This window comes from Leuresthes tenuis, unplaced genomic scaffold (genome assembly GCF_036924035.1).
Source record: "Leuresthes tenuis unplaced genomic scaffold, fLeuTen1.0.hap1 SCAF_14, whole genome shotgun sequence".
NCBI classification, from domain to species: Eukaryota; Metazoa; Chordata; class Actinopteri; order Atheriniformes; family Atherinopsidae; genus Leuresthes; species Leuresthes tenuis.
Window position 1 is genome coordinate 340001 of NW_027325368.1, and position 25223 is coordinate 365223.

The 25223-nt window shown below is 52.1% G+C and overlaps 2 protein-coding genes and 1 long non-coding RNA gene across 6 annotated transcripts in view; 1 reads left to right on the forward strand and 2 right to left on the reverse strand.

Moving 5' to 3' along the window:
* Positions 1–1306, reverse strand: part of klhl18 (kelch-like family member 18) — a 16463-nt gene extending 15157 nt beyond the window's left edge. For both annotated transcript variants that reach the window (XM_072363790.1, XM_072363791.1), the window contains exon 1: positions 1–1306. This exon is cut by the window's left edge and continues 1037 nt beyond it. The gene's annotated coding sequence lies outside the window, so the exon portion shown is untranslated.
* LOC140268291 (uncharacterized) overlaps positions 1–25223 on the forward strand; it is a 224728-nt gene that overhangs the window by 78862 nt on the left and 120643 nt on the right. The window lies entirely within an intron of this gene.
* Positions 1677–25091, reverse strand: puf60a (poly-U binding splicing factor a). 3 transcript variants are annotated; one of them, XM_072364019.1, is made up of 11 exons: positions 24617–25091; positions 24349–24444; positions 20610–20696; positions 20481–20531; positions 20118–20279; positions 19920–20012; positions 17839–18052; positions 17564–17754; positions 17218–17329; positions 5069–5304; positions 1677–3398 (listed from the first exon to the last, which is right to left on the reverse strand). In XM_072364019.1, exons 2-11 carry the CDS (start codon positions 24424–24426, stop codon positions 3099–3101), a joined length of 1524 nt encoding a protein of 507 aa, XP_072220120.1. In that variant the 5' UTR covers positions 24427–24444; positions 24617–25091; the 3' UTR covers positions 1677–3098. The 3 variants fall into 3 exon arrangements, with proteins under 3 accessions (XP_072220120.1, XP_072220118.1, XP_072220119.1); XM_072364017.1 differs by having other exon boundaries at positions 24550–25091; XM_072364018.1 differs by having other exon boundaries at positions 24349–25091.

Genomic DNA, 25223 nt, shown 5'->3' on the forward strand with positions numbered 1-25223 from the left:
CACATGGAAGATGGCAATGATACCACTACACCATCCAGTCCAGGTGCATGAGATCACCAGATGATGACATGTTTTTCTCATGTTCTGCTCTTATTCTACCCAGGCTCCTGAGGCGGAGGTGGATGAATGAGGAGATAAACTGTCACTAATTTTATTGTGTAATAAAAGCTGGTTAAGATACATGAAAAGTACTTGTCCCTGTTTTTCTTGTTTCATAATGATGATATTTGATGATTTTTCACCACTGCAACGAAAAATGTCCCTGATTTTCCTTTCAGAGATCTGGTCACCTTAACCTGCAGCGACGACAGCTTCTGATCAGAACTGAGCTGAATCTTCAGTTCATAAACCAAATATCTGATTCAACAGAAATTAAATTACTGGAACAGTTGGAACATTTTAAAACATGAACTCGCTGCAAACTTTAGACTTTTCCCACCGATCAGCAGCGGCTGTTTCAGGAATTCAGAGACAAAGAGATTAATCAGAAGACTGAGACTTAATTAACTACCACAGTAATATAACTCTGCTGTGTTTCACTAGCTGCTGTCGCCACGCCACAGCACAAAGAGGGCAGGAAAAAACGCCCGGACAACCAGAAGAAACAAGATCTGCACAGCTTCAGTTCCACAGTCACAAGTTAAGACTGAGAGGGATTCCTGTGCAGTCTGTAGTGTCAGAGGTCACCAGGTGACTCTCAGGTGAATGAGTCCACAACATCTCCAAGCCTGAACCTTTCAGAGAGAGGTCAAGCAGCTTTTATTGTTGCAGAGCCATTAAAGGTGACATCATGGAAAAATGACTTTTTCTTTACTTGAGAGCAAATGTATGGAGTCACTACTGTTGAGGGTTTAATATTACCTTTTACTCTGCATATTTATGCAGTGTGCTTATACAGAGCTGATACACTCCTTTTTGAAGGGAACCAACATTAAAGGGGAACTCCGGTATTTCTAAACCTTATTTCTGGCATGAAATACGTTCATCTGCTCACCGAGAACAGTTTGGTGAAAGTCGGCGTCCTTCGGGAGATATTTAGATAACTGGAGATCCATATAACGGAGTGAACGGGATATAAGAGCCCAGTGGATAAACTATATCTGAGGCTAATGTTCCAGCAGAGTTAGCTAAAGACTGTGAATGTGCAGCAGCCACTTTTCATCCCACTGTTTTAACAACTTGGTCCAGTTCAACGCTGGACTGAAGGAACTGAGCCACAAAGAGGATCAGTTCCAGCTCTCAGAGCCTGAACTTCAGAGCAGGGAAATGGAAGCATCTGAGAAATAACTCCTCATGGTTTATTTACTGATTTATTTCTTCCTTTAGCAGCAGCTAATGCTAACAGCTGAGCTAATGAAATAACTCCTCATGGTTTATTTACTGATTTATTTCTTCCTTTAGCAGCAGCTAATGCTAACAGCTTAGCTAATGAAATAACTCCTCATGGTTTATTTACTGATTTATTGTTTCCTTTAGCTGAAGCTAACGCTAACAGCTTAGCTAATGAAGATGACGTACACCAGCTTCTAAGGAGTTACTGCTGTTCCTTTCTGAAAGATGAACATTATTGTTCCCACATTACTTTGTTAGCTGAAGCTAACGCTAACAGCTTAGCTAATGAAGATGACGTACACAAACTTCTAAGCAGTTACTGCTGTTCCTTCCTGAAAGATGAACATTATTGTTCCCACATTACTTTGTTAGCTGAAGCTTTCTAGCTGAACGGTTCCGTTCTGTAACTCAGACAACCTGCAGCTGTGTTTAAGGTGTGTTTCCAACACAACACCGGTCCTCTCCTCACTCTCGGTGTGTTAACGCTACATTATCGGCATGTTTCTGATAAAGATGGAGGTCTCCAGGTACAGCTGTTTAATGAGGTTAATATATCCAAAATGTTTAAACGCAGTAATTAACGGTTCACATGCATTACTACGAGTTACGCTGTGCACATCTCCGGCTTGGTCCATCACTGTTGATGAGAAAGCATTATTTGCTAGCATCTGCTGCTAACTTCCAGCTAACAGCTAACTTCCAGCTAACTGCTAACTCACAGCTAACTGCTAACTCAAAGCTAACTGCTAACTTCCAGCTAACTGCTAACCTGTTTCCCTCTGGGATCAGTAACTATCTGTATCTATAGAGCTGGAGTGTTTCTGACTGCAGGAACAGCTTCATTATGTCTGTGTTTCTGCATTAAATCACTCAGCAGGTGTCCAGGTGTTGATGACAGAAAATTGTGTCAGATTGTTAAAAAAGGGCACCTTTAAATAAGTGAAACCACAGTGAGCCATCTCACCTGCAACTGAGTAAACCTGCTGGTTCTGAACTGTTCACGATGCGTCTGCAGTCAGAACAACAACCTGCATCTTTGTGACATCATCACTCTGATGCTGCCCTCCCACCAGCCTTCGGGACCAGAGACTCACCTGCAGCAAACACCTGGTCTGCTTTTTAAACAAAGTCATTTATTAGGAAATCCTTTCGTATTCAAACTGTCAGCCAGTCAAACAGCAGCTTCACAGGAAGAAAACAGCAGAAAGAAGTTTTATTCACGTTTCACCTGACCCAGTACCGCCTCTGAGGATCCACAGAGTTCTGGTTCCTGAGGCCCGATCTGGTTTCTCACAGGACAGCGTGCTACGTTCAGGAGCAGTCAGTCTGTGTATGAACGTACAGCTGTTTCTGCTGTTGGACTGCAAACACAACCTGAACATCTGGACCCAACAGGTGAAGTCACACCTGAACCAGAACTACCTCATGTCTGAGCTCAAACCCATTTCCAGCACACACCATTTTCCAGAGTGTGCTCTGAACGCACCACATGATTTCACAGAAACCAGACTAGAACCTGGTTTATCTGCTGGAAAGGCTCCAGAACCTTACTCCGGTTCTGAAAGACACTTGTTTGGATTTCACTCCTGTAACCTGACAATGAGGAGCAGGCTGCAAACGGAGTGACCTGAAGCTGAAACACAACGAGCAGCAGCACAGTCCTGCACAGAAACAAACCACAGAAGAAGAGACGTTTCCCTGGACACAAGCGTCAATAAAAAACTGGGTCAGGCTAGAAAGAGGCCACTGCGCTACGTTCAAGTGTTCTACGCCGTCAGGTCGCTGCTGTTGAAGCGTTCTTGGTCGTAAACCTCAGCGACCACCTTTCGGCCTCCAAACCAGCGGTTGTTGAGAGCCTGGATGGCTCGGTTCATCTCTGCCGCCTCCGAAAACTCCACGAAGATCTTAACAATGACGTCGGCGTCGACCTCCTCGCCTTGACGCTCCTGGTAAATGATGACCCGCTTCACCTGGCCAAACTTCCCGCACTCCTCTGTGACTTCGCCCTCCAGGTCGTCGTCGATGTCTTCAGGGCCGACCATGTTCCTCAGGACCATCACTGTGGACTGAGGGGGGTTGAAAAGGTCACTCTGCAGTGCTGACACACACACATGTACATTAGGGATGGAGTGATTTTGATCGGATCGTCTATCGAAGGGAGGATCGTGATCTTTTTTTCAAATGGCGATCCTGAAATAGTTTGATGCCATAAGATGTCATAGAAAACATCTCCAGAAGCTGCGCTTTACTGTGAACTTTAAAGTGTTCCTCATGGAGCAAGATGTCTGCATACAGAGCCCTTTGATCTGTGCAACTGAGGAGTGAATATTAAACTCTTAATTGACCCTTTGCTAACCCCCTCCCACAAATGGCTTCTGTCCAATCCTACGTTATTCTTTGCCTTCCGCAGCCCAAGACACAACAAGAGAGATGCCAGGTGTGGATAAAGCAGAGTGGAGGACCACACAAACAGCTGAATCCCTCCAATAAGACCACCTACGTTTGTAAGGAAAGTGCTAGCTAGTGTTAGCTAATGTTAGCTAACCATAGCTTTGTGTGATAAAGTGAACAAAGACATCTGTTAAACCTTGAGCCACTGTGTGATATTTAAGCAAAATGAATACTAACAGATGGAGACCTTTTAGCGTCTCTGCTTGCTTGACTTTCGCGATGACAACAGACGAGACCGGAACACCTTTAATCTTGCTATTGCTTGGTTTGTGCCACAATTGTGGCAAACTGCAAGATATTGCTGGGCTTTGCTGTGCCTTAATGAGGTCAAGTGGGTATATCAGCCCCACATATGTGAGCAATATTCTGGCGCACTTTAAACAAATGCAAGATAGTTTATTTTAGCAAGAAATTGGCAAACAGAACGATAGTGAAAGCTAACATTTTTTTATTCGAAGTGTCAACACATGGTGCCTGGTGCTAACAGCGGTGTACTTTTCCCTCTATTTTGAGTTCCTCTTCATTTGAACTTCGCCAACATTTAATCTGGTGAACGTATCTTTTAAACGCTTATTGGACACCTTTGAAGAATTTTGCCAGAAAATTTCAGATAATTCCTGAGGAATATGACTTAACGGTGCCGGTAAAAACTCCATGTTTCTGGCTCTAGGAGGGAAAGCTTGACTGGCGTAGCAACAGTAACCAAGGGGGGCGGGGCTTGGCGAAGGGTCAATTAGACCCTGTTGCATCTTTTTTTCGGAGGACTGCCGCGGACACCTACAGTGGCCACGATCGAACTATTTGAAGACAGGGATGTGAAATCGGCCCTAATATACATATGTATGCATGTTTATATGCATATAAATAAAGGAGCTCAGAGCAGATATTCACTTTAAAGCTGCTGAGAACTGATAAAAAACTTTTTGTGCCTCAGATTCTGGGTTTATATTTATGATTGATCATGTTTCAGTGAATCTCTGCAGCTGCTTCAGGTTTCACGTGAAGAAAAAAGAAACAAGGGCCAGTTTGAGACTGTTGAAAAGGGTTATTTAGAAAAAAAGTGGACAATCATCAGCCTCCGCTGCTGAAAAGCTGTTTGTGGTGTTTAAATCCATCACTGTGCTGATGAATCAGGAGCATCTTTGGAACCTACTGCAGTGAAAATCTAAATAAATAACTACAACTTAGTTTCAAGCCTCAAACCTCTGCCCTCTTGTTTTCTGGTCATTTTGACCTTTAACCCCGACGGACTGCCTGTCTTGCTTCAGGTGGAGTTTAACCTCACCTCCTGCTTGCGGAGCAGCTTCCTCATCACCATGTGTCTGGCGCTGCTGCCGCTGATGCTCATGTGCTCCTGCTCGCTGAGCGGGTCCATGGCTCCATCCTGCTGCACCTCCTGCTGCTCCTCCTCCTCCTTCTGCTTCAGCTCAGCAATGAGGGAGGCTGCCGTTAGCGGGGGGGTGGCCAGCACCGGGTTCACCAAACCGACTTGAGGTAGGCCCGATCGAGCTGGGGTCACACCTGAAACAGACAGGAAGCAGAAAGAACCAGAAGGTCAGGGGCGCCGAAAAGGGGCAAAAAGAAGAAGGATTCTATGGGCCCCTGATTAAGAGGGGCCCAGAGAGGCGCTAATAAAAGTATAATACTGACAAAAAATAATATGGCAGTGAAAGCAATATGCCTCAAAGGTCAGGCTGCCAAAAACGAAAAGAAAGGAAAGAAAGAAAGAGAAGAAACGGCCCCCAACTCCACCTGCCCCAGAAACGGCCCCAGAAACGGCCCCAGAAACAGCCCCAGAAACAGCCCCCAACTCCACCTGCCCCAGAAACGGCCCCAGAAACGGCCCCAGAAACAGCCCCAGAAATGGCCCCAGAAACAGCCCCAGGAACGGCCCCAGAAACGGCCCCAGAAACGGCCCCAGAAACAGCCCCCAACTCCACCTGCCCCAGGAATGGCCCCAGAAAAAGCCCCCAACTCCACCTGCCCCAGAAACGGCCCCAGAAACAGCCCCAAAACTCCACCTGCCCCAGGAATGGCCCCAGAAAAAGCCCCCAACTCCACCTGCCCCAGAAACGGCCCCAGAAACAGCCCCAAAACTCCACCTGCCCCAGGAATGGCCCCAGAAAAAGCCCCCAACTCCACCTGCCCCAGAAACGGCCCCCAACTCCACCTGCCCCAGAAACAGCCCCAAAACTCCACCTGCCCCAGAAACAGCCCCAGAAACAGCCCCAGAAATGGCCCCAGAAACAGCCCCAGAAACAGCCCCAGAAATGGCCCCAGAAACAGCCCCAGAAACAGCCCCAGAAACAGCCCCAGGAACGGCCCCAGAAACAGCCCCAGAAACGGCCCCAGAAACAGCCCCCAACTTCACCTGCCCCAGGAACGGCCCCAGAAACGGCCCCAGAAACAGCCCCCAACTCCACCTGCCCCAGAAACAGCCCCAAAACTCCACCTGCCCCAGGAATGGCCCCAGAAACAGCCCCCAACTCCACCTGCCCCAGGAACGGCCCCAGAAACAGCCCCAAAACTCCACCTGCCCCAGGAATGGCCCCAGAAACAGCCCCCAACTCCACCTGCCCCAGGAACGGCCCCAGAAACAGCCCCCAACTCCACCTGCCCCAGAAACGGCCCCAGAAACAGCCCCCAACTCCACCTGCCCCAGGACCGGCCCCAGAAACAGCCTCCAACTCCACCTGCCCCAGAAACGGCCCCAGAAACGGCCCCAGGAACAGCCCCAGAAACAGCCCCCAACTCCACCTGCCCCAGAAACGGCCCCAGGAACAGCCCCAGAAACAGCCCCCAACTCCACCTGCCCCAGAAACGGCCCCAGGAACAGCCCCAGAAACGGCCCCAGAAACAGCCCCCAACTCCACCTGCCCCAGGAACGGCCCCAGAAACGGCCCCAGAAACAGCCCCCAACTGCACCTGCCCCAGAAACAGCCCCAGGACCGGCCCCAGAAACGGCCCCCAACTCCACCTGCCCCAGAAACAGCCCCAAAACTCCACCTGCCCCAGGAATGGCCCCAGAAACAGCCCCCAACTCCACCTGCCCCAGGAACGGCCCCAGAAACAGCCCCCAACTCCACCTGCCCCAGGAACGGCCCCAGAAACAGCCCCAGAAACGGCCCCAGAAACAGCCCCCAACTCCACCTGCCCCAGAAACAGCCCCAAAACTCCACCTGCCCCAGGAATGGCCCCAGAAACAGCCCCCAACTCCACCTGCCCCAGGAACGGCCCCAGAAACAGCCCCCAACTCCACCTGCCCCAGGAACGGCCCCAGAAACAGCCCCAGAAACGGCCCCAGAAACAGCCCTAGGAACGGCCCCAGAAACAGCCCCCAACTCCACCTGCCCCAGGAACGGCCCCAGAAACAGCCCCCAACTCCACCTGCCCCAGGAACGGCCCCAGAAACATCCCCAGAAACGGCCCCAGAAACATCCCCAGGAACGGCCCCAGAAACGGCCCCAGAAACAGCCCTAGGAATGGCCCCAGAAACAGCCCCCAACTCCACCTGCCCCAGGAACGGCCCCAGAAACAGCCCCCAACTCCACCTGCCCCAGGAACGGCCCCAGAAACATCCCCAGAAACGGCCCCAGGAAAAGCCCCAGAAACAGCCCCAGGAACAGCCCCAGAAACGGCCCCAGAAACGGCCCCAGGAACAGCCCCAGAAACAGCCCCCAACTCCACCTGCCCCAGAAACGGCCCCAGAAACGGCCCCAGGAACGGCCCCAGAAACGGCCCCAGAAACAGCCCCCAACTCCACCTGCCCCAGAAACGGCCCCAGGAACGGCCCCAGGAATGGCCCCAGAAACAGCCCCCAACTCCACCTGCCCCAGGAACGGCCCCAGAAACAGCCCCCAACTCCACCTGCCCCAGAAACGGCCCCAGAAACAGCCCCCAACTCCACCTGCCCCAGGACCGGCCCCAGAAACAGCCTCCAACTCCACCTGCCCCAGAAACGGCCCCAGAAACGGCCCCAGGAACAGCCCCAGAAACAGCCCCCAACTCCACCTGCCCCAGAAACGGCCCCAGGAACAGCCCCAGAAACAGCCCCCAACTCCACCTGCCCCAGAAACGGCCCCAGGAACAGCCCCAGAAACGGCCCCAGAAACAGCCCCCAACTCCACCTGCCCCAGGAACGGCCCCAGGAACGGCCCCAGAAACAGCCCCCAACTGCACCTGCCCCAGAAACAGCCCCAGGACCGGCCCCAGAAACGGCCCCCAACTCCACCTGCCCCAGAAACAGCCCCAAAACTCCACCTGCCCCAGGAATGGCCCCAGAAACAGCCCCAAAACTCCACCTGCCCCAGGAATGGCCCCAGAAACAGCCCCCAACTCCACCTGCCCCAGGAACGGCCCCAGAAACAGCCCCCAACTCCACCTGCCCCAGGAACGGCCCCAGAAACAGCCCCAGAAACGGCCCCAGAAACAGCCCCCAACTCCACCTGCCCCAGAAACAGCCCCAAAACTCCACCTGCCCCAGGAATGGCCCCAGAAACAGCCCCCAACTCCACCTGCCCCAGGAACGGCCCCAGAAACAGCCCCCAACTCCACCTGCCCCAGGAACGGCCCCAGAAACATCCCCAGAAACGGCCCCAGAAACATCCCCAGGAACGGCCCCAGGAACGGCCCCAGAAACAGCCCTAGGAACGGCCCCAGAAACAGCCCCCAACTCCACCTGCCCCAGTAACGGCCCCAGAAACAGCCCCCAACTCCACCTGCCCCAGGAACGGCCCCAGAAACATCCCCAGAAACGGCCCCAGGAAAAGCCCCAGAAACAGCCCCAGGAACAGCCCCAGAAACGGCCCCAGAAACGGCCCCAGGAACAGCCCCAGAAACAGCCCCCAACTCCACCTGCCCCAGAAACGGCCCCAGAAACGGCCCCAGGAACGGCCCCAGAAACAGCCCCCAACTCCACCTGCCCCAGAAACGGCCCCAGGAACGGCCCCAGAAACAGCCCCCAACTCCACCTGCCCCAGAAACAGCCCCAGGACCGGCCCCAGAAACAGCCCCCAACTCCACCTGCCCCAGAAACAGCCCCAAAACTCCACCTGCCCCAGGAATGGCCCCAGAAACAGCCCCCAACTCCACCTGCCCCAGGAACGGCCCCAGAAACAGCCCCCAACTCCACCTGCCCCAGGAACGGCCCCAGAAACAGCCCCAGAAACGGCCCCAGAAACAGCCCTAGGAACGGCCCCAGAAACAGCCCCCAACTCCACCTGCCCCAGGAACGGCCCCAGAAACATCCTCAGAAACGGCCCCAGAAACATCCCCAGGAACGGCCCCAGAAACAGCCCTAGGAACGGCCCCAGAAACAGCCCCAGAAACGGCCCCAGAAACATCCCCAGGAACGGCCCCAGAAACGGCCCCAGGAACAGCCCCAGAAACAGCCCCCAACTCCACCTGCCCCAGAAACGGCCCCAGAAACGGCCCCAGAAACAGCCCCCAACTCCACCTGCCCCAGAAACGGCCCCAGGAACGGCCCCAGAAACAGCCCCCAACTCCACCTGCCCCAGAAACAGCCCCAGGACCGGCCCCAGAAACAGCCCCCAACTCCACCTGCCCCAGAAACAGCCCCAAAACTCCACCTGCCCCAGGAATGGCCCCAGAAACAGCCCCCAACTCCACCTGCCCCAGGAACGGCCCCAGAAACAGCCCCCAACTCCACCTGCCCCAGGAACGGCCCCAGAAACAGCCCCCAACTCCACCTGCCCCAGGAACGGCCCCAGAAACAGCCCCAGAAACGGCCCCAGAAACAGCCCTAGGAACGGCCCCAGAAACAGCCCCCAACTCCACCTGCCCCAGGAACGGCCCCAGAAACAGCCCCAGAAACGGCCCCAGAAACATCCCCAGGAACGGCCCCAGGAACAGCCCCAGAAACAGCCCCAGGAACGGCCCCAGAAACGGCCCCAGGAACGGCCCCAGAAACAGCCCCAGAAACGGCCCCAGAAACGGCCCCAGTGCCCCCACATGAGGAAGGAGGTGAGCAGCTGTGTTGAATTAATTAGAATGATAAACTTTATCATGTCTCAAATGTCAGATAAGAACAAAAAACAATACATATAAAAAAGATATAAAAGATGAATCTATTATTATGGAAAAGATTCATTTAAATAAATTAAATAAAAATCGTTCTGAACAATTTTAATGCTTTAAAAAGCATATATAAACTTTCTTATTTTGTTCAATTTCAGCTATCACTGAAATAGAAGAAGTGCAGAAGCAACAGAGGAGAAACTTCTTCTCAGTCCAATCAGAGAAGTTTATATGTTCTAGAAATCAGAAGATTAAATAGATTAATGACCATATCGCCTCAAATATGTATTTCTCCAAATCCAAGGCCACCACCTTTCAGTAAAACAAAATGGTGGGAGGCCACCTGAAACAGTGACTCTTACAAATAGTTCTATGATAGGAAATACTATAGAACTGTACGGAGCCAGGTCCAGGATCCTCCTCAGGTTTGTCAGGGAGGAATGTGGAAGTGGAGAAGAGGAGGAAGAGGAGGAAGAGGGGACAGATTCAGAGGATGATCCACCAAGTGACGGCGCAGAAACGGCCCCAGAAACAGCCCTAGGAATGGCCCCAGAAACAGCCCCCAACTCCACCTGCCCCAGGAACGGCCCCAGAAACAGCCCCCAACTCCACCTGCCCCAGGAACGGCCCCAGAAACATCCCCAGAAACGGCCCCAGGAAAAGCCCCAGAAACAGCCCCAGGAACAGCCCCAGAAACGGCCCCAGAAACGGCCCCAGGAACAGCCCCAGAAACAGCCCCCAACTCCACCTGCCCCAGAAACGGCCCCAGAAACGGCCCCAGGAACGGCCCCAGAAACGGCCCCAGAAACAGCCCCCAACTCCACCTGCCCCAGAAACGGCCCCAGGAACGGCCCCAGGAATGGCCCCAGAAACAGCCCCCAACTCCACCTGCCCCAGGAACGGCCCCAGAAACAGCCCCCAACTCCACCTGCCCCAGAAACGGCCCCAGAAACAGCCCCCAACTCCACCTGCCCCAGGACCGGCCCCAGAAACAGCCTCCAACTCCACCTGCCCCAGAAACGGCCCCAGAAACGGCCCCAGGAACAGCCCCAGAAACAGCCCCCAACTCCACCTGCCCCAGAAACGGCCCCAGGAACAGCCCCAGAAACAGCCCCCAACTCCACCTGCCCCAGAAACGGCCCCAGGAACAGCCCCAGAAACGGCCCCAGAAACAGCCCCCAACTCCACCTGCCCCAGGAACGGCCCCAGGAACGGCCCCAGAAACAGCCCCCAACTGCACCTGCCCCAGAAACAGCCCCAGGACCGGCCCCAGAAACGGCCCCCAACTCCACCTGCCCCAGAAACAGCCCCAAAACTCCACCTGCCCCAGGAATGGCCCCAGAAACAGCCCCAAAACTCCACCTGCCCCAGGAATGGCCCCAGAAACAGCCCCCAACTCCACCTGCCCCAGGAACGGCCCCAGAAACAGCCCCCAACTCCACCTGCCCCAGGAACGGCCCCAGAAACAGCCCCAGAAACGGCCCCAGAAACAGCCCCCAACTCCACCTGCCCCAGAAACAGCCCCAAAACTCCACCTGCCCCAGGAATGGCCCCAGAAACAGCCCCCAACTCCACCTGCCCCAGGAACGGCCCCAGAAACAGCCCCCAACTCCACCTGCCCCAGGAACGGCCCCAGAAACATCCCCAGAAACGGCCCCAGAAACATCCCCAGGAACGGCCCCAGGAACGGCCCCAGAAACAGCCCTAGGAACGGCCCCAGAAACAGCCCCCAACTCCACCTGCCCCAGTAACGGCCCCAGAAACAGCCCCCAACTCCACCTGCCCCAGGAACGGCCCCAGAAACATCCCCAGAAACGGCCCCAGGAAAAGCCCCAGAAACAGCCCCAGGAACAGCCCCAGAAACGGCCCCAGAAACGGCCCCAGGAACAGCCCCAGAAACAGCCCCCAACTCCACCTGCCCCAGAAACGGCCCCAGAAACGGCCCCAGGAACGGCCCCAGAAACAGCCCCCAACTCCACCTGCCCCAGAAACGGCCCCAGGAACGGCCCCAGAAACAGCCCCCAACTCCACCTGCCCCAGAAACAGCCCCAGGACCGGCCCCAGAAACAGCCCCCAACTCCACCTGCCCCAGAAACAGCCCCAAAACTCCACCTGCCCCAGGAATGGCCCCAGAAACAGCCCCCAACTCCACCTGCCCCAGGAACGGCCCCAGAAACAGCCCCCAACTCCACCTGCCCCAGGAACGGCCCCAGAAACAGCCCCAGAAACGGCCCCAGAAACAGCCCTAGGAACGGCCCCAGAAACAGCCCCCAACTCCACCTGCCCCAGGAACGGCCCCAGAAACATCCTCAGAAACGGCCCCAGAAACATCCCCAGGAACGGCCCCAGAAACAGCCCTAGGAACGGCCCCAGAAACAGCCCCAGAAACGGCCCCAGAAACATCCCCAGGAACGGCCCCAGAAACGGCCCCAGGAACAGCCCCAGAAACAGCCCCCAACTCCACCTGCCCCAGAAACGGCCCCAGAAACGGCCCCAGAAACAGCCCCCAACTCCACCTGCCCCAGAAACGGCCCCAGGAACGGCCCCAGAAACAGCCCCCAACTCCACCTGCCCCAGAAACAGCCCCAGGACCGGCCCCAGAAACAGCCCCCAACTCCACCTGCCCCAGAAACAGCCCCAAAACTCCACCTGCCCCAGGAATGGCCCCAGAAACAGCCCCCAACTCCACCTGCCCCAGGAACGGCCCCAGAAACAGCCCCCAACTCCACCTGCCCCAGGAACGGCCCCAGAAACAGCCCCCAACTCCACCTGCCCCAGGAACGGCCCCAGAAACAGCCCCAGAAACGGCCCCAGAAACAGCCCTAGGAACGGCCCCAGAAACAGCCCCCAACTCCACCTGCCCCAGGAACGGCCCCAGAAACAGCCCCAGAAACGGCCCCAGAAACATCCCCAGGAACGGCCCCAGGAACAGCCCCAGAAACAGCCCCAGGAACGGCCCCAGAAACGGCCCCAGGAACGGCCCCAGAAACAGCCCCAGAAACGGCCCCAGAAACGGCCCCAGTGCCCCCACATGAGGAAGGAGGTGAGCAGCTGTGTTGAATTAATTAGAATGATAAACTTTATCATGTCTCAAATGTCAGATAAGAACAAAAAACAATACATATAAAAAAGATATAAAAGATGAATCTATTATTATGGAAAAGATTCATTTAAATAAATTAAATAAAAATCGTTCTGAACAATTTTAATGCTTTAAAAAGCATATATAAACTTTCTTATTTTGTTCAATTTCAGCTATCACTGAAATAGAAGAAGTGCAGAAGCAACAGAGGAGAAACTTCTTCTCAGTCCAATCAGAGAAGTTTATATGTTCTAGAAATCAGAAGATTAAATAGATTAATGACCATATCGCCTCAAATATGTATTTCTCCAAATCCAAGGCCACCACCTTTCAGTAAAACAAAATGGTGGGAGGCCACCTGAAACAGTGACTCTTACAAATAGTTCTATGATAGGAAATACTATAGAACTGTACGGAGCCAGGTCCAGGATCCTCCTCAGGTTTGTCAGGGAGGAATGTGGAAGTGGAGAAGAGGAGGAAGAGGAGGAAGAGGGGACAGATTCAGAGGATGATCCACCAAGTGACGGCGCAGAAACACACAAATAGGACGTTGAAAATCAAGCTGAAGATGTTGAAAGGGATTCAGATGAGGAGGATGAACTAAATGAGAGCGCAGAAAGACTCAGAAAGATGGAAGCGAGGCAGGATATGGAAAATCTGATGTTGAGCTATTTGACAGGAATAGCCTGGTTTGTGGCCAGCAGATTTTACCGATCGGGACAGGGAGAAGACGGTCTTCTGACAGATTTTACTGATCAGGACAGGGAGAAGACGGTCTTCTGACAGATTTTACCGATCGGGACAGGGAGAAGACGGTCTTCTGACAGATTTTACCGATCGGGACAGGGAGAAGACGGTCTTCTGACAGATTTTACTGATCAGCATTGGGAGAAGACGGTCTTCTGACAGATTTTACCGATCGGGACAGGGAGAAGACGGTCTTCTGACAGATTTTACTGATCAGCATAGGGAGAAGACGGTCTTCTGACAGATTTTACCGATCGGGACAGGGAGAAGACGGTCTTCTGACAGATTTTACTGATCAGCATTGGGAGAAGACGGTCTTCTGACAGATTTTACCGATCAGGACAGGGAGAAGACTGTCTTCTGACAGATTTTACCGATTGGGACAGGGAGAAGACGGTCTTCTGACAGATTTTACCGATCGGGACAGGGAGAAGACGGTCTTCTGACAGATTTTACCGATCGGGACAGGGAGAAGACAGGAAGGAAGTTGAGAAAAAAGAAGTAGCAATTCCATGTGAGTCTGAGGGGAAGCTATTCCCCAACTACTTGAATTATAAAAAGGCAGCCAATAAAAGAGACAAGATAAAGAGAGACTGACTTTATTCACTTTATTGCATTCCATGAGTGCTTTTCTCCCATGTACAGAAAAATCCTTCCACTAGTGCACTGACCAGTCAAAATGGGTATTAAATGTGTGCCGTAAAGTGGCGTCGAATGTACAACAAATCTTAGCTCACAGTCAAAATAAGTTCATTGACTTATGTGGCAGACGAGTTCTGAACAGAATTCTACAGGAATGCCATATATTATTCAGCCATCTGTGATGCCACAACAGACATATCTTATATGGAGCTAAATGTGGTGCTACAACGGTATGTGAAATAGGACAAAGAAAAAGATGATTGGGAGATTACGGAGAGGTTCCTTGAATTCAGGGACTTTTACAAAAAGACAGGGAGTGAGATGGCAGAGATGATTGATGCTGTTCTTTGTGGCCATGGGACAGACATCGGTGACTGCAGAGGGCAGGGATATGACAACAGGGCGAACATGTCAGGGAAAGGGGGTTAGGGTACCTTGTGCCTCCCACACCTTAAGTCGTGTTGGTGTGCATGGGTTAGGGTTAGGGTACCTTGTGCCTCCCACACCTTAAGTCGTGTTGGTGTGCATGGGTTAGGGTACCTTGTGCCTCCCACACCTTAAGTCGTGTTGGTGTGCATGGGTTAGGGTTAGGGTACCTTGTGCCTTCCACACCTTAAGTCGTGTTGGTGTGCATGGGTTAGGGTTAGGGTACCTTGTGCCTCCCACACCTTAAGTCGTGTTGGTGTGCATGGGTTAGGGTACCTTGTGCCTCCCACACCTTAAGTCGTGTTGGTGTGCATGGGTTAGGGTTAGGGTACCTTGTGCCTTCCACACCTTAAGTCGTGTTGGTGTGCATGGGTTAGGGTTAGGGTACCTTGTGCCTCCCACACCTTAAGTCGTGTTGGTGTGCATGGGTTAGGGTTAGGGTACCTTGTGCCTCCCACACCTTAAGTCGTGTTGGTGTGCATGGGTTAGGGTTAGGGTACCTTGTGCCTCCCACACCTTAAGTCGTGTTGGTGTGCATGGGTTAGGGTTAGGGTACCTTGTGCCTCCCACACCTTAAGTCGTGTTGGTGTGCATGGGTTAGGGTTAGGGTACCTTGTGCCTCCCACACCTTAAGTCGTGTTGGTGTGCATGGGTTAGGGTTAGGGTACCTTGTGCCTCCCACACCTTAAGTCGTGTTGGTGTGCATGGGTTAGGGTTAGGGTACCTTGTGCCTTCCACACCTTAAGTCGTGTTGGTGTGCATGGGTTAGGGTTAGGGTACCTTGTGCCTCCCACACCTTAAGTCGTGTTGGTGTGCATGGGTTAGGGTTAGGGTACCTTGTGTATAAATTGCCTACACATTTGTAAGTGGCAGCCCAGAGTGTTGGGCCATCTAAAAAGAGCAAACAGGGAGCTCATTGCATCGCCTATCTGATACCCGCTGGAGTGCAAGGATTGACTGTTAAACCTGTGGCAAAGCCCCTACTTTCTGTCATCAAAGCCCTGTATAGCATATGCCAAGCTGATGGTTTGAGAAAATACTGAATGTCATTTGATGCTACTGTTCTTCTCACTGTCTGGCTGAAAGTACTGCAAAGTATTGACAATAGTTATTCCCCAGTCAGGGAACAGCGGAGTAAGCGGAGAAAAACGGATAACGATCGATTCCCGTTTCATCCAATTTTGATCTGAAACAAGTTCAGTGAGCCGGAAATTACCGTGGCCATCCATGAGGATCATTTAGATATGATTGGATAGCTTTTTGAAGATGGTAAAACACATGCCGAGATTTCTACACTGGCTCTGCTAAATCTTCCAAATACTCACGGCTGCGGCCTGGACTGGGCGGGTCAACGGTCCAGCCACGCCCATATCTACAAACTCGGTCGAATCGGCGCAAAATGACTGTCGGATTCATGTTGTTTCATCATTCATTTGAGCATAAAATTTTAATTATCCGTTTTTTTCATTTTAGTTTTGGAAACGAATATTAAGAAAAAAAGTTTTTTTTCTCGTTTTCTTATCTTTGGTTTTATTTGGAAAAACGAAAGAACGAATGATACATGGATTAAGGTTTAGGTTTGGTTCTGGGTCGTAAATCTGCAGATCTGCAGTTTCAGATCCTGATTTTTGGACCACTGCAGCCCTCCAGTGTGTGACTGCACAAAGAATCAAATTTCAATCTCAGTTTTGACTTCCCACTGCCAATGGAAGGCAAAGCAACACAAAGCAAGCGCTCCCTTCAGACCACCTGCCTGCGTGAGCCAATCACAGATGTTCCCGACATGAGGACATCTACAGTAGCAGAGAGCAGAGCGTGGAGACAGAACCCAAAGAGCTGGTTCCATCATCTGTGGAAACGCTTTGGATTCAGGGTGAGAGATGTTAACCAGGAGCAGATCATCTGCAGAGAGAGCTGCAAAGTTACTGAAGCATCTGAAAACAAACTGCAGGAAGGCCAAGAAAGACAATCCAATGTTTGTTAACGTGAACGGTCCAACATCAACCGACTCGGTTTTCTACATTTAAACAGGAAGAGAAAGCAGGGCCCTGCTGGTTCATTCAGAAGCTTTTTATTCTCAGAGATGCTCTGAGTTTATCTGGATCAGCAGCTTGGTTCTGATGAGAAGAAGCAGGAATGTAGCTCAGCGTGGATGGAAGCAGAGTTCTGCTCACAGAGAAGAGGAAGAAACACTGGGATTATAATTTGAATTGTCTGGTGTAGATCGTGCAGGTAAGTTAAAAAAGGAGTGTGCTCCACTGATAGATGACACAGCTAAAGTGCTGCTAAAGTGTTTCAGTGGAAGGAGTTCCACTCAGAAGGGTCTGACGGCTTCAGTCTTTAGCTTTGAAAGTCTCTCTTGTTGAAGCACCATGGAGTCAGACACGTTGTATGGAGCCTGTCACGGCCGAAGCACAACTGCTGTTGTTTTCATCGAGGTTGGCCAGCAGCTTAGTGCATGAACATCATGAGAGTGGGGTTTATTATCAGGGCATTCTTACCTGTGATGACACCTGGGGCCTGGGCAGCCATGACAGCCTGAGGAAGTCCGAGCTGCTGGGAGAGAAGCGCCGGACTGGCCAGAGCTCCCAGCACCGACGCTCCCACGGCCTCCTGAATGCTCCACAAACCACAGCATATTTAATCATATGGAGTTTTTTCAAGGTCACACGATACTGCATGTTCCAGACTTAAACTCTAAGCTAACAGTTCCAGATAAAACATGACTGAGCTGAAAATAAAACCTACATCGATACAACAACAACACATACACACATATTACTGCTTACGCTGCTACGACCATCACGTGAAACTTCACACTTCTGGAGAAGGAGCTTCATGGGTTACCTGAGCAGTAATCTTAGCAGTGGCGGCAGCGGCAGCCACAGCTGCGGCGGCGGGCAGTCCACCGGGAGTCACTGGCGTGAGGAGAGGGATGGGCGGAGTCACAGCTTTCCCTACTCGCAGGTACTGACCCCCCAGGTCAAATAGATTCATGGAGGCCACGGCGTCCTGAGCCGACTGAGGCTTGTCATACTCTGGAGACCAGGAAGACAAAACAGCAGACCGCCATCAGCTCAGGTACGAGCCTGGCATCCCCTGAGGCTGACCAAGTCACTCACCGATGAAGCCGTAGCCTTTGTGCCGTCCGGTTGTCGGCTCACGGGTCAACATACATGACTTGATCCTCCCAAAGGCTTCAAAGACACTTTTGATGTCCTCGTCAGATAGATCAGGGTGCACCGACGCTACATAGATCCTGTTGAAGGCACGCGCTTCCTCTGCCAGCTGGTCAATGATAGGCTGAGCCTGGCCGATATTGCTGGGCCTCCCGACCTGTGAGACGGCACCGAGGGAAAAATTCCAAAAATTAATATCTGCAAGGCAAAGCACAGGAGAAAATATTCCCAGATTTCTTAAACACAGCCACTATCCGGAACACCTGCACCAACCTGTACCGGTCCTTTAAACCGACACACCTGTGCCGCTCGTTTAAAACAACACACCTGTACCGGTCCTTTAAAACGACACACCTGTACCGGTCCTTTAAAACGACACACCTGTACCGCTCGTTTCAACCGACACACCTGTACCGCTCGTTTCAACCGACACACCTGTACCGCTCGTTTCAACCGTCACACCTGTACCAGTCCTTTAAAACGACACACCTGTACTTGCTCATTTAAAACGACACACCTGTGCCGCTCGTTTCAAACGACACACCCATGTGCCGCTCGTTTAAAACGACACACCTGTGCCGCTCGTTTAAAACGACACATCTGTGCCGCTCGTTTAAAACGACACACCCGTGCCGCTCGTTTCAACCGACACACCTGTGCCGGTCCTTTAAAACGAAACACCTGTGCCGGTCCTTTAAAACGACACACCTGTACTTGCTCATTTAAAACGACACACCTGTGCCGCTCGTTTCAAACGACACACCCATGTGCCGCTCGTTTAAAACGACACACCTGTGCCGCTCGTTTAAAACGACACATCTGTGCCGCTCGTTTAAAACGACACACCCGTGCCGCTCGTTTCAACCGACACACCTGTGCCGGTCCTTTAAAACGAAACACCTGTGCCGGTCCTTTAAAACGACACACCTGTGCCGGTCGTTTAAACAGACACACCTGTGCCGGTCCTTTAAAACGACACACCTGTGCCGGTCCTTTAAAACGACACACCTGTGCCGGTCCTTTAAAACGACACACCTGTGCCGGTCGTTTAAACAGACACACCTGTGCCGGTCCTTTAAAACGACACACCTGTGCCGGTCCTTTAAAACGACACACCTGTGCCGGTCGTTTCAACTGTCACACCTGTACCGGTCCTTTAAAACGACACACACCTGTACCGGTCCTTTAAAACGACACACCTGTGCCGCTCGTTTAAAACGACACACCTGTACCGGTCCTTTAAAACGACACACCTGTACCGGTCCTTTAAAACGACACACCTGTACCGGTCCTTTAAAACGACACACCTGTGCCGGTCCTTTAAAACGACACACCTGTGCCGGTCCTTTAAAACGACACACCTGTGCCGGTCGTTTAAACAGACACACCTGTGCCGGTCCTTTAAAACGACACACCTGTGCCGGTCGTTTCAACTGTCACACCTGTACCGGTCCTTTAAAACGACACACACCTGTACCGGTCCTTTAAAACGACACACCTGTGCCGGTCGTTTAAACAGACACACCTGTGCCGGTCCTTTAAAACGACACACCTGTGCCGGTCGTTTAAACAGACACACCTGTGCCGGTCCTTTAAAACGACACACCTGTGCCGGTCCTTTAAAACGACACACCTGTGCCGGTCGTTTCAACTGTCACACCTGTACCCGTCCTTTAAAACGACACACACCTGTACCGGTCCTTTAAAACGACACACCTGTGCCGCTCGTTTAAAACGACACACCTGTACCGGTCCTTTAAAACGACACACCTGTACCGGTCCTTTAAAACGACACACCTGTACCGGTCCTTTAAAACGACACACCTGTACCGGTCCTTTAAAACGACACACCTGTGCCGCTCGTTTAAAACGACACACCTGTACCGGTCCTTTAAAACGACACACCTGTATCAGTTTAAAAACGACACATGTGCACCGGTTTAAAACGACACACCTGTACCAGCCAGCGCCGGTTTGATCCGGTCGATCCCGTTACTTGAATGCTATCAAAGATCTGGACTCACCTTGATGTTTCTGCCTCCAAGGACGACAGAGTTCATCTGTTCCAGAGCTAGCTGAGCAGCTTCAGGCATCTCGTACTCAACAAAGGCAAAACCCTGCAGAGACAAACTGGAGGTTCAGGAATCAGATAGATAATGAGGTCCATGTTATTGACAGAGAGCGCAGCAGCACTTTGTGTGACTGTGGATGCTGAATATGACCTTGTGCTTCATGGTGACAGAGTCCCAGGACATGTCGATGCTTTTGATTGGTCCGAAGGGGGCAAAGGCCTGTCTGATGGTGTCCTCACCCAGCTCGTAGTAGATTGAGCCGACGTAGACTCGACACATGATGGCCAGAGCTCTCTGTCGCTGAGCTGCTACCTGAACGCACACAGGAGGCAGAAGAAGAACCTGACATGATACCTGACGGGTGGCAGACATCTGGAAATCGGCTGACTGGCATTTTATGGCATTGCTTTACTGAACCGTGATGTGGAGCAGCTGTTTCTCTTGTTTTTCACTCTAAACTACAGACAGAGGAGTCCATGACTCTGACACAAACTGAAGTGTTTTCATACTCACCGACTGTAGAGGTGAGAGAGTGTCTCCTAACCCCATCGTCAGAGACGCCATCTAAGACACAGTCAAAGACATCATCAGTGAAAACAGTGGTGAATGGCAGGACTCGTACAGCTCTGCAGCAGCTGTTACCTGCAGGCTGCTGAACTGCTGCTGCTGCACCAGAGTCTGCTTCACCAGTACGCTCTTGATGCTCTGCTCCATGGCGTACTTCTTCGCCTGCAGACAGGAAGCAACCAATCACAGCTCACCTTACAGAACTGGTACCATCACCTGTGAAACACATCTAACTGTGGTCACATCGGGCCACGTGTGCTCTCTGTAATACACACATTTAGAAGCAGAAAGTTCTGAGTCATCCAGGTCTTTATGTCTTTAAGACAGGCTTGCAGTCTGACCAACCTGTTGGTTTCATCTGGTTTCATAGATAAGTACAGCTGAGTATCATCAGCATAACAATGGAACTTTATGCCATGCTGTCTGATAATGTTACCTAATGGAAGCATGTATAAAGTAAAAAGAATCGGTCCAAGCACAGAACCCTGAGGAGCTCCGTGACTTACTCCAACGTGTGAGGAAGATTCCTCATTTACAAGAACAAACTGGAGGTTTATCTTTTTTTTTATAACATAATTCTTTATGTTACAAAATGTGCTTTTTGTAAAATTTTTTTCTTTTTCTACTCATGTTTACTTTGTGGTTGGGTTCATTTACAAGGACCAAATAAAAGTTCAAAAACAGAGTGGACCTGAAACAAAGCACAGAGTGGACCTGAAACCAACCACAGAGAAGACCTGAAACCAACCACAGAGTGGACCTGAATCCAACCACAGAACGGACCTGAATCCAACCACAGAGCGGACCTGAAACCAACCACAGAGCGGACCTGAAACCAACCACAGAGCGGACCTGAAACCAACCACAGAACGGACCTGAAACCAAGCACAGAGCGGACCTGAAACCAAGCACAGAGTGGACCTGAAACCAACCACAGAGCGGACCTGAAACTAACCACAGAGTGGACCTGAAACCAAGCACAGAGCGGACCTGAAACCAACCACAGAGCGGACCTGAAACCAACCACAGAGCGGACCTGAAACCAACCACAGAATGGACATGAAACCAACCACAGAGTGGACCTGAAAACCAGGCACCGAGCGGACCTGAAACCAACCACAGAGAGGACCTGAAACCAACCACAGAGAGGACCTGAAACCAACCACAGAGTGGACCTGAAACCAACCACAGAGTGGACCTGAAACCAACCACAGAGCGGACCTGAAACCAACCACAGAGTGGACCTGAATCCAACTACAGAGTGGACCTGAAATCAACCACAGAGCGGACCTGAATCCAACCACAGAACGGACCTGAAACCAACCACAGAGCGGACCTGAAACCAACCACAGAGTGGACCTGAAACCAACCACAGAGCGGACCTGAATCCAACCACAGAGCGGACCTGAATCCAACCACAGAGTGGACCTGAAACCAACTACAGAGTGGACCTGAAACCAACCACAGAGCGGACCTGAAACCAACCACAGAGTGGACCTGAAACCAACCACAGAGCGGACCTGAAACCAACCACAGAGCGGACCTGAAACCAACCACAGAGCGGACCTGAAACCAACCACAGAGAAGACCTGAAACCAACCACAGAGCGGACCTGAAACCAACCACAGAGTGGACCTGAAACCAAGCACAGAGCGGACCTGAAACCAACCACAGAGAAGACCTGAAACCAACCACAGAGCGGACCTGAAACCAACCACAGAGAAGACCTGAAACCAACCACAGAGCGGACATGAAACCAACCACAGAGCGGACATGAAACCAACCACAGAGCGGACCTGAAACCAACCACAGAGTGGACCTGAAACCAACCACAGAGCGGACCTGAAACCAACCACAGAGATGACCTGAAACCAACCACAGAGTGGACCTGAAACCAACCACAGAGTGGACCTGAAACCAACCACAGAGCGGACCTGAATCCAACCACAGAGAGGACCTGAAACCAACCACAGAGTGGACATGAAACCAACCACAGAGCGGACCTGAAACCAACCACAGAGCGGACCTGAAACCAACCACAGAGTGGACATGAAACCAACCACAGAGCGGACCTGAAACCAACCACAGAGCGGACCTGAATCCAACCACAGAGTGGACCTGAAACCAACCACAGAGCGGACCTGAAACCAACCACAGAGCGGACCTGAAACCAACCACAGAGCGGACCTGAAACCAACCACAGAGTGGACATGAAACCAACCACAGAGCGGACCTGAAACCAACCACAGAGCGGACCTGAAACCAACCACAGAGTGGACATGAAACCAACCACAGAGCGGACCTGAAACCAACCACAGAGCGGACCTGAAACCAACCACAGAGTGGACCTGAAACCAACCACAGAGAAGACCTGAAACCAACCACAGAGTGGACCTGAAACCAACCACAGAGCGGACCTGAAACCAACCACAGAGCGGACCTGAATCCAACCACAGAGTGGACCTGAAACCAACCACAGAGCGGACCTGAATCCAACCACAGAGAGGACCTGAAACCAACCACAGAGTGGACATGAAACCAACCACAGAGCGGACCTGAAACCAACCACAGAACGGACCTGAAACCAACCACAGAGCGGACCTGAATCCAACCACAGAACGGACCTGAAACCAACCACAGAGCGGACCTGAATCCAACCACAGAGCGGACCTGAAACCAACCACAGAACGGACCTGAAACCAACCACAGAGCGGACCTGAAACCAACCACAGAGTGGACATGAAACCAACCACAGAACGGACCTGAAACCAACCACAGAGTGGACCTGAAACCAACCACAGAGTGGACCTGAAACCAACCACAGAGCGGACCTGAAACCAACCACAGAGAAGACCTGAAACCAACCACAGAGTGGACCTGAAACCAACCACAGAGAGGACCTGAAACCAACCACAGAGCGGACCTGAAACCAACCACAGAGCGGACCTGAAACCAACCACAGAGTGGACCTGAAACCAACCACAGAGCGGACCTGAAACCAACCACAGAGCGGACCTGAAACCAACCACAGAGCGGACCTGAAACCAACCACAGAGCGGACCTGAAACCAACCACAGAGCGGACATGAAACCAACCACAGAGTGGACCTGAAACCAACCACAGAATGGACATGAAACCAACCACAGAGAAGACCTGAAACCAACCACAGAGTGGACCTGAACCGAACCACAGAATGAACATGAAACCAACCACAGAATGGACCTGAAACCAACCACAGAGCGGACCTGAAACCAACCACAGAGCGGACCTGAAACCAACCACAGAGCGGACCTGAAACCAACCACAGAGCGGACCTGAAACCAACCACAGAGCGGACCTGAAACCAACCACAGAGCGGACCTGAAACCAACCACAGAGCGGACCTGAAACCAACCACAGAGAAGACCTGAAACCAACCACAGAGTGGACCTGAAACCAACCACAGAGAGGACCTGAAACCAACCACAGAGAAGACCTGAAACCAACCACAGAGTGGACCTGAAACCAACCACAGAGAGGACCTGAAACCAACCACAGAGCGGACCTGAAACCAACCACAGAGCGGACCTGAAACCAACCACAGAGTGGACCTGAAACCAACCACAGAGCGGACCTGAAACCAACCACAGAGCGGACCTGAAACCAACCACAGAGCGGACCTGAAACCAACCACAGAGCGGACCTGAAACCAACCACAGAGCGGACCTGAACCGAACCACGGATTGGACCTGAACCCAGAAAACATTTTCTTGCCACTGAAAGGGCAACATTGTGTTTTGAAAGCCTCATCCTCTCAGCCAGGTGTGTGTGTTACCTTCTGCAGCGCCTCCTGCTGGTTGGGGGTGAGCGTCGGCAGGCCGAGCTTGGCGGTGCCGGTCTGTCCGTTCTCCATGATGAGGGCCGGCCCTCCCTGTGGACAAAACAAACGCACCCTCACAGCCTCTGGTCAACAGCATCTTCATCATCTCCAGTTTGACGATCAATAACCCCCACAGAGGCTGGTCGATCACCTCACCTGACTGATCAATGAAACATTAAAATCAGTGAGCTGATTTCTGTGATCCGATACGTTCTTTACTCACGGAGGTGATCGATAAACCCAATCAGCTGCTGATCAATTCTGATTTATTCATCAATAACCTCCGCTGAAGGGTCAATCTGATCAGAGCTGTCATCGATCACCTGCCTCAAGCAGGTGTTCCACCTGTTCAGGTGGCGGGACATCAGCTGCCGGAACCATCCAGAACTCTGAGCTGACACGCCGATTCGGTCTGATCAGTTTGTTTGATTAAGTCTGCGCGTGTTTGTGGTTTGAAATCAGGCAGCAGCTTCCGGCCTGAGCGGCTCCTCCTGTTAGCATTAGCTTAGCATGTTTCCTCCAGAGCAGAAACGGTTAGTACCGCAGAAACAGCCCCCGCCATGCAGCTCCTCCCGGGCTCCGCCGCGCTCCTCTCGGCTCTCCGAGCTGCCCTCTGTCCGCAGTTGTCTTCAAATCTGTCGGCTGGATCTCCGGTTGGAGAGTGTCTGCAGCCCGGAAGACAAGCGGCACTCTGTACGACGTCACTTCCTCCCAATTACCTTTTAAAATAAAAGCTCTCTTTTCAGAATAAATACTGCATGCAGCGCAAACTGTTGAGGTATGCTGGTCCATAACAGGTCGTCTGAGTCGAAGTGAGACACAATCATCCC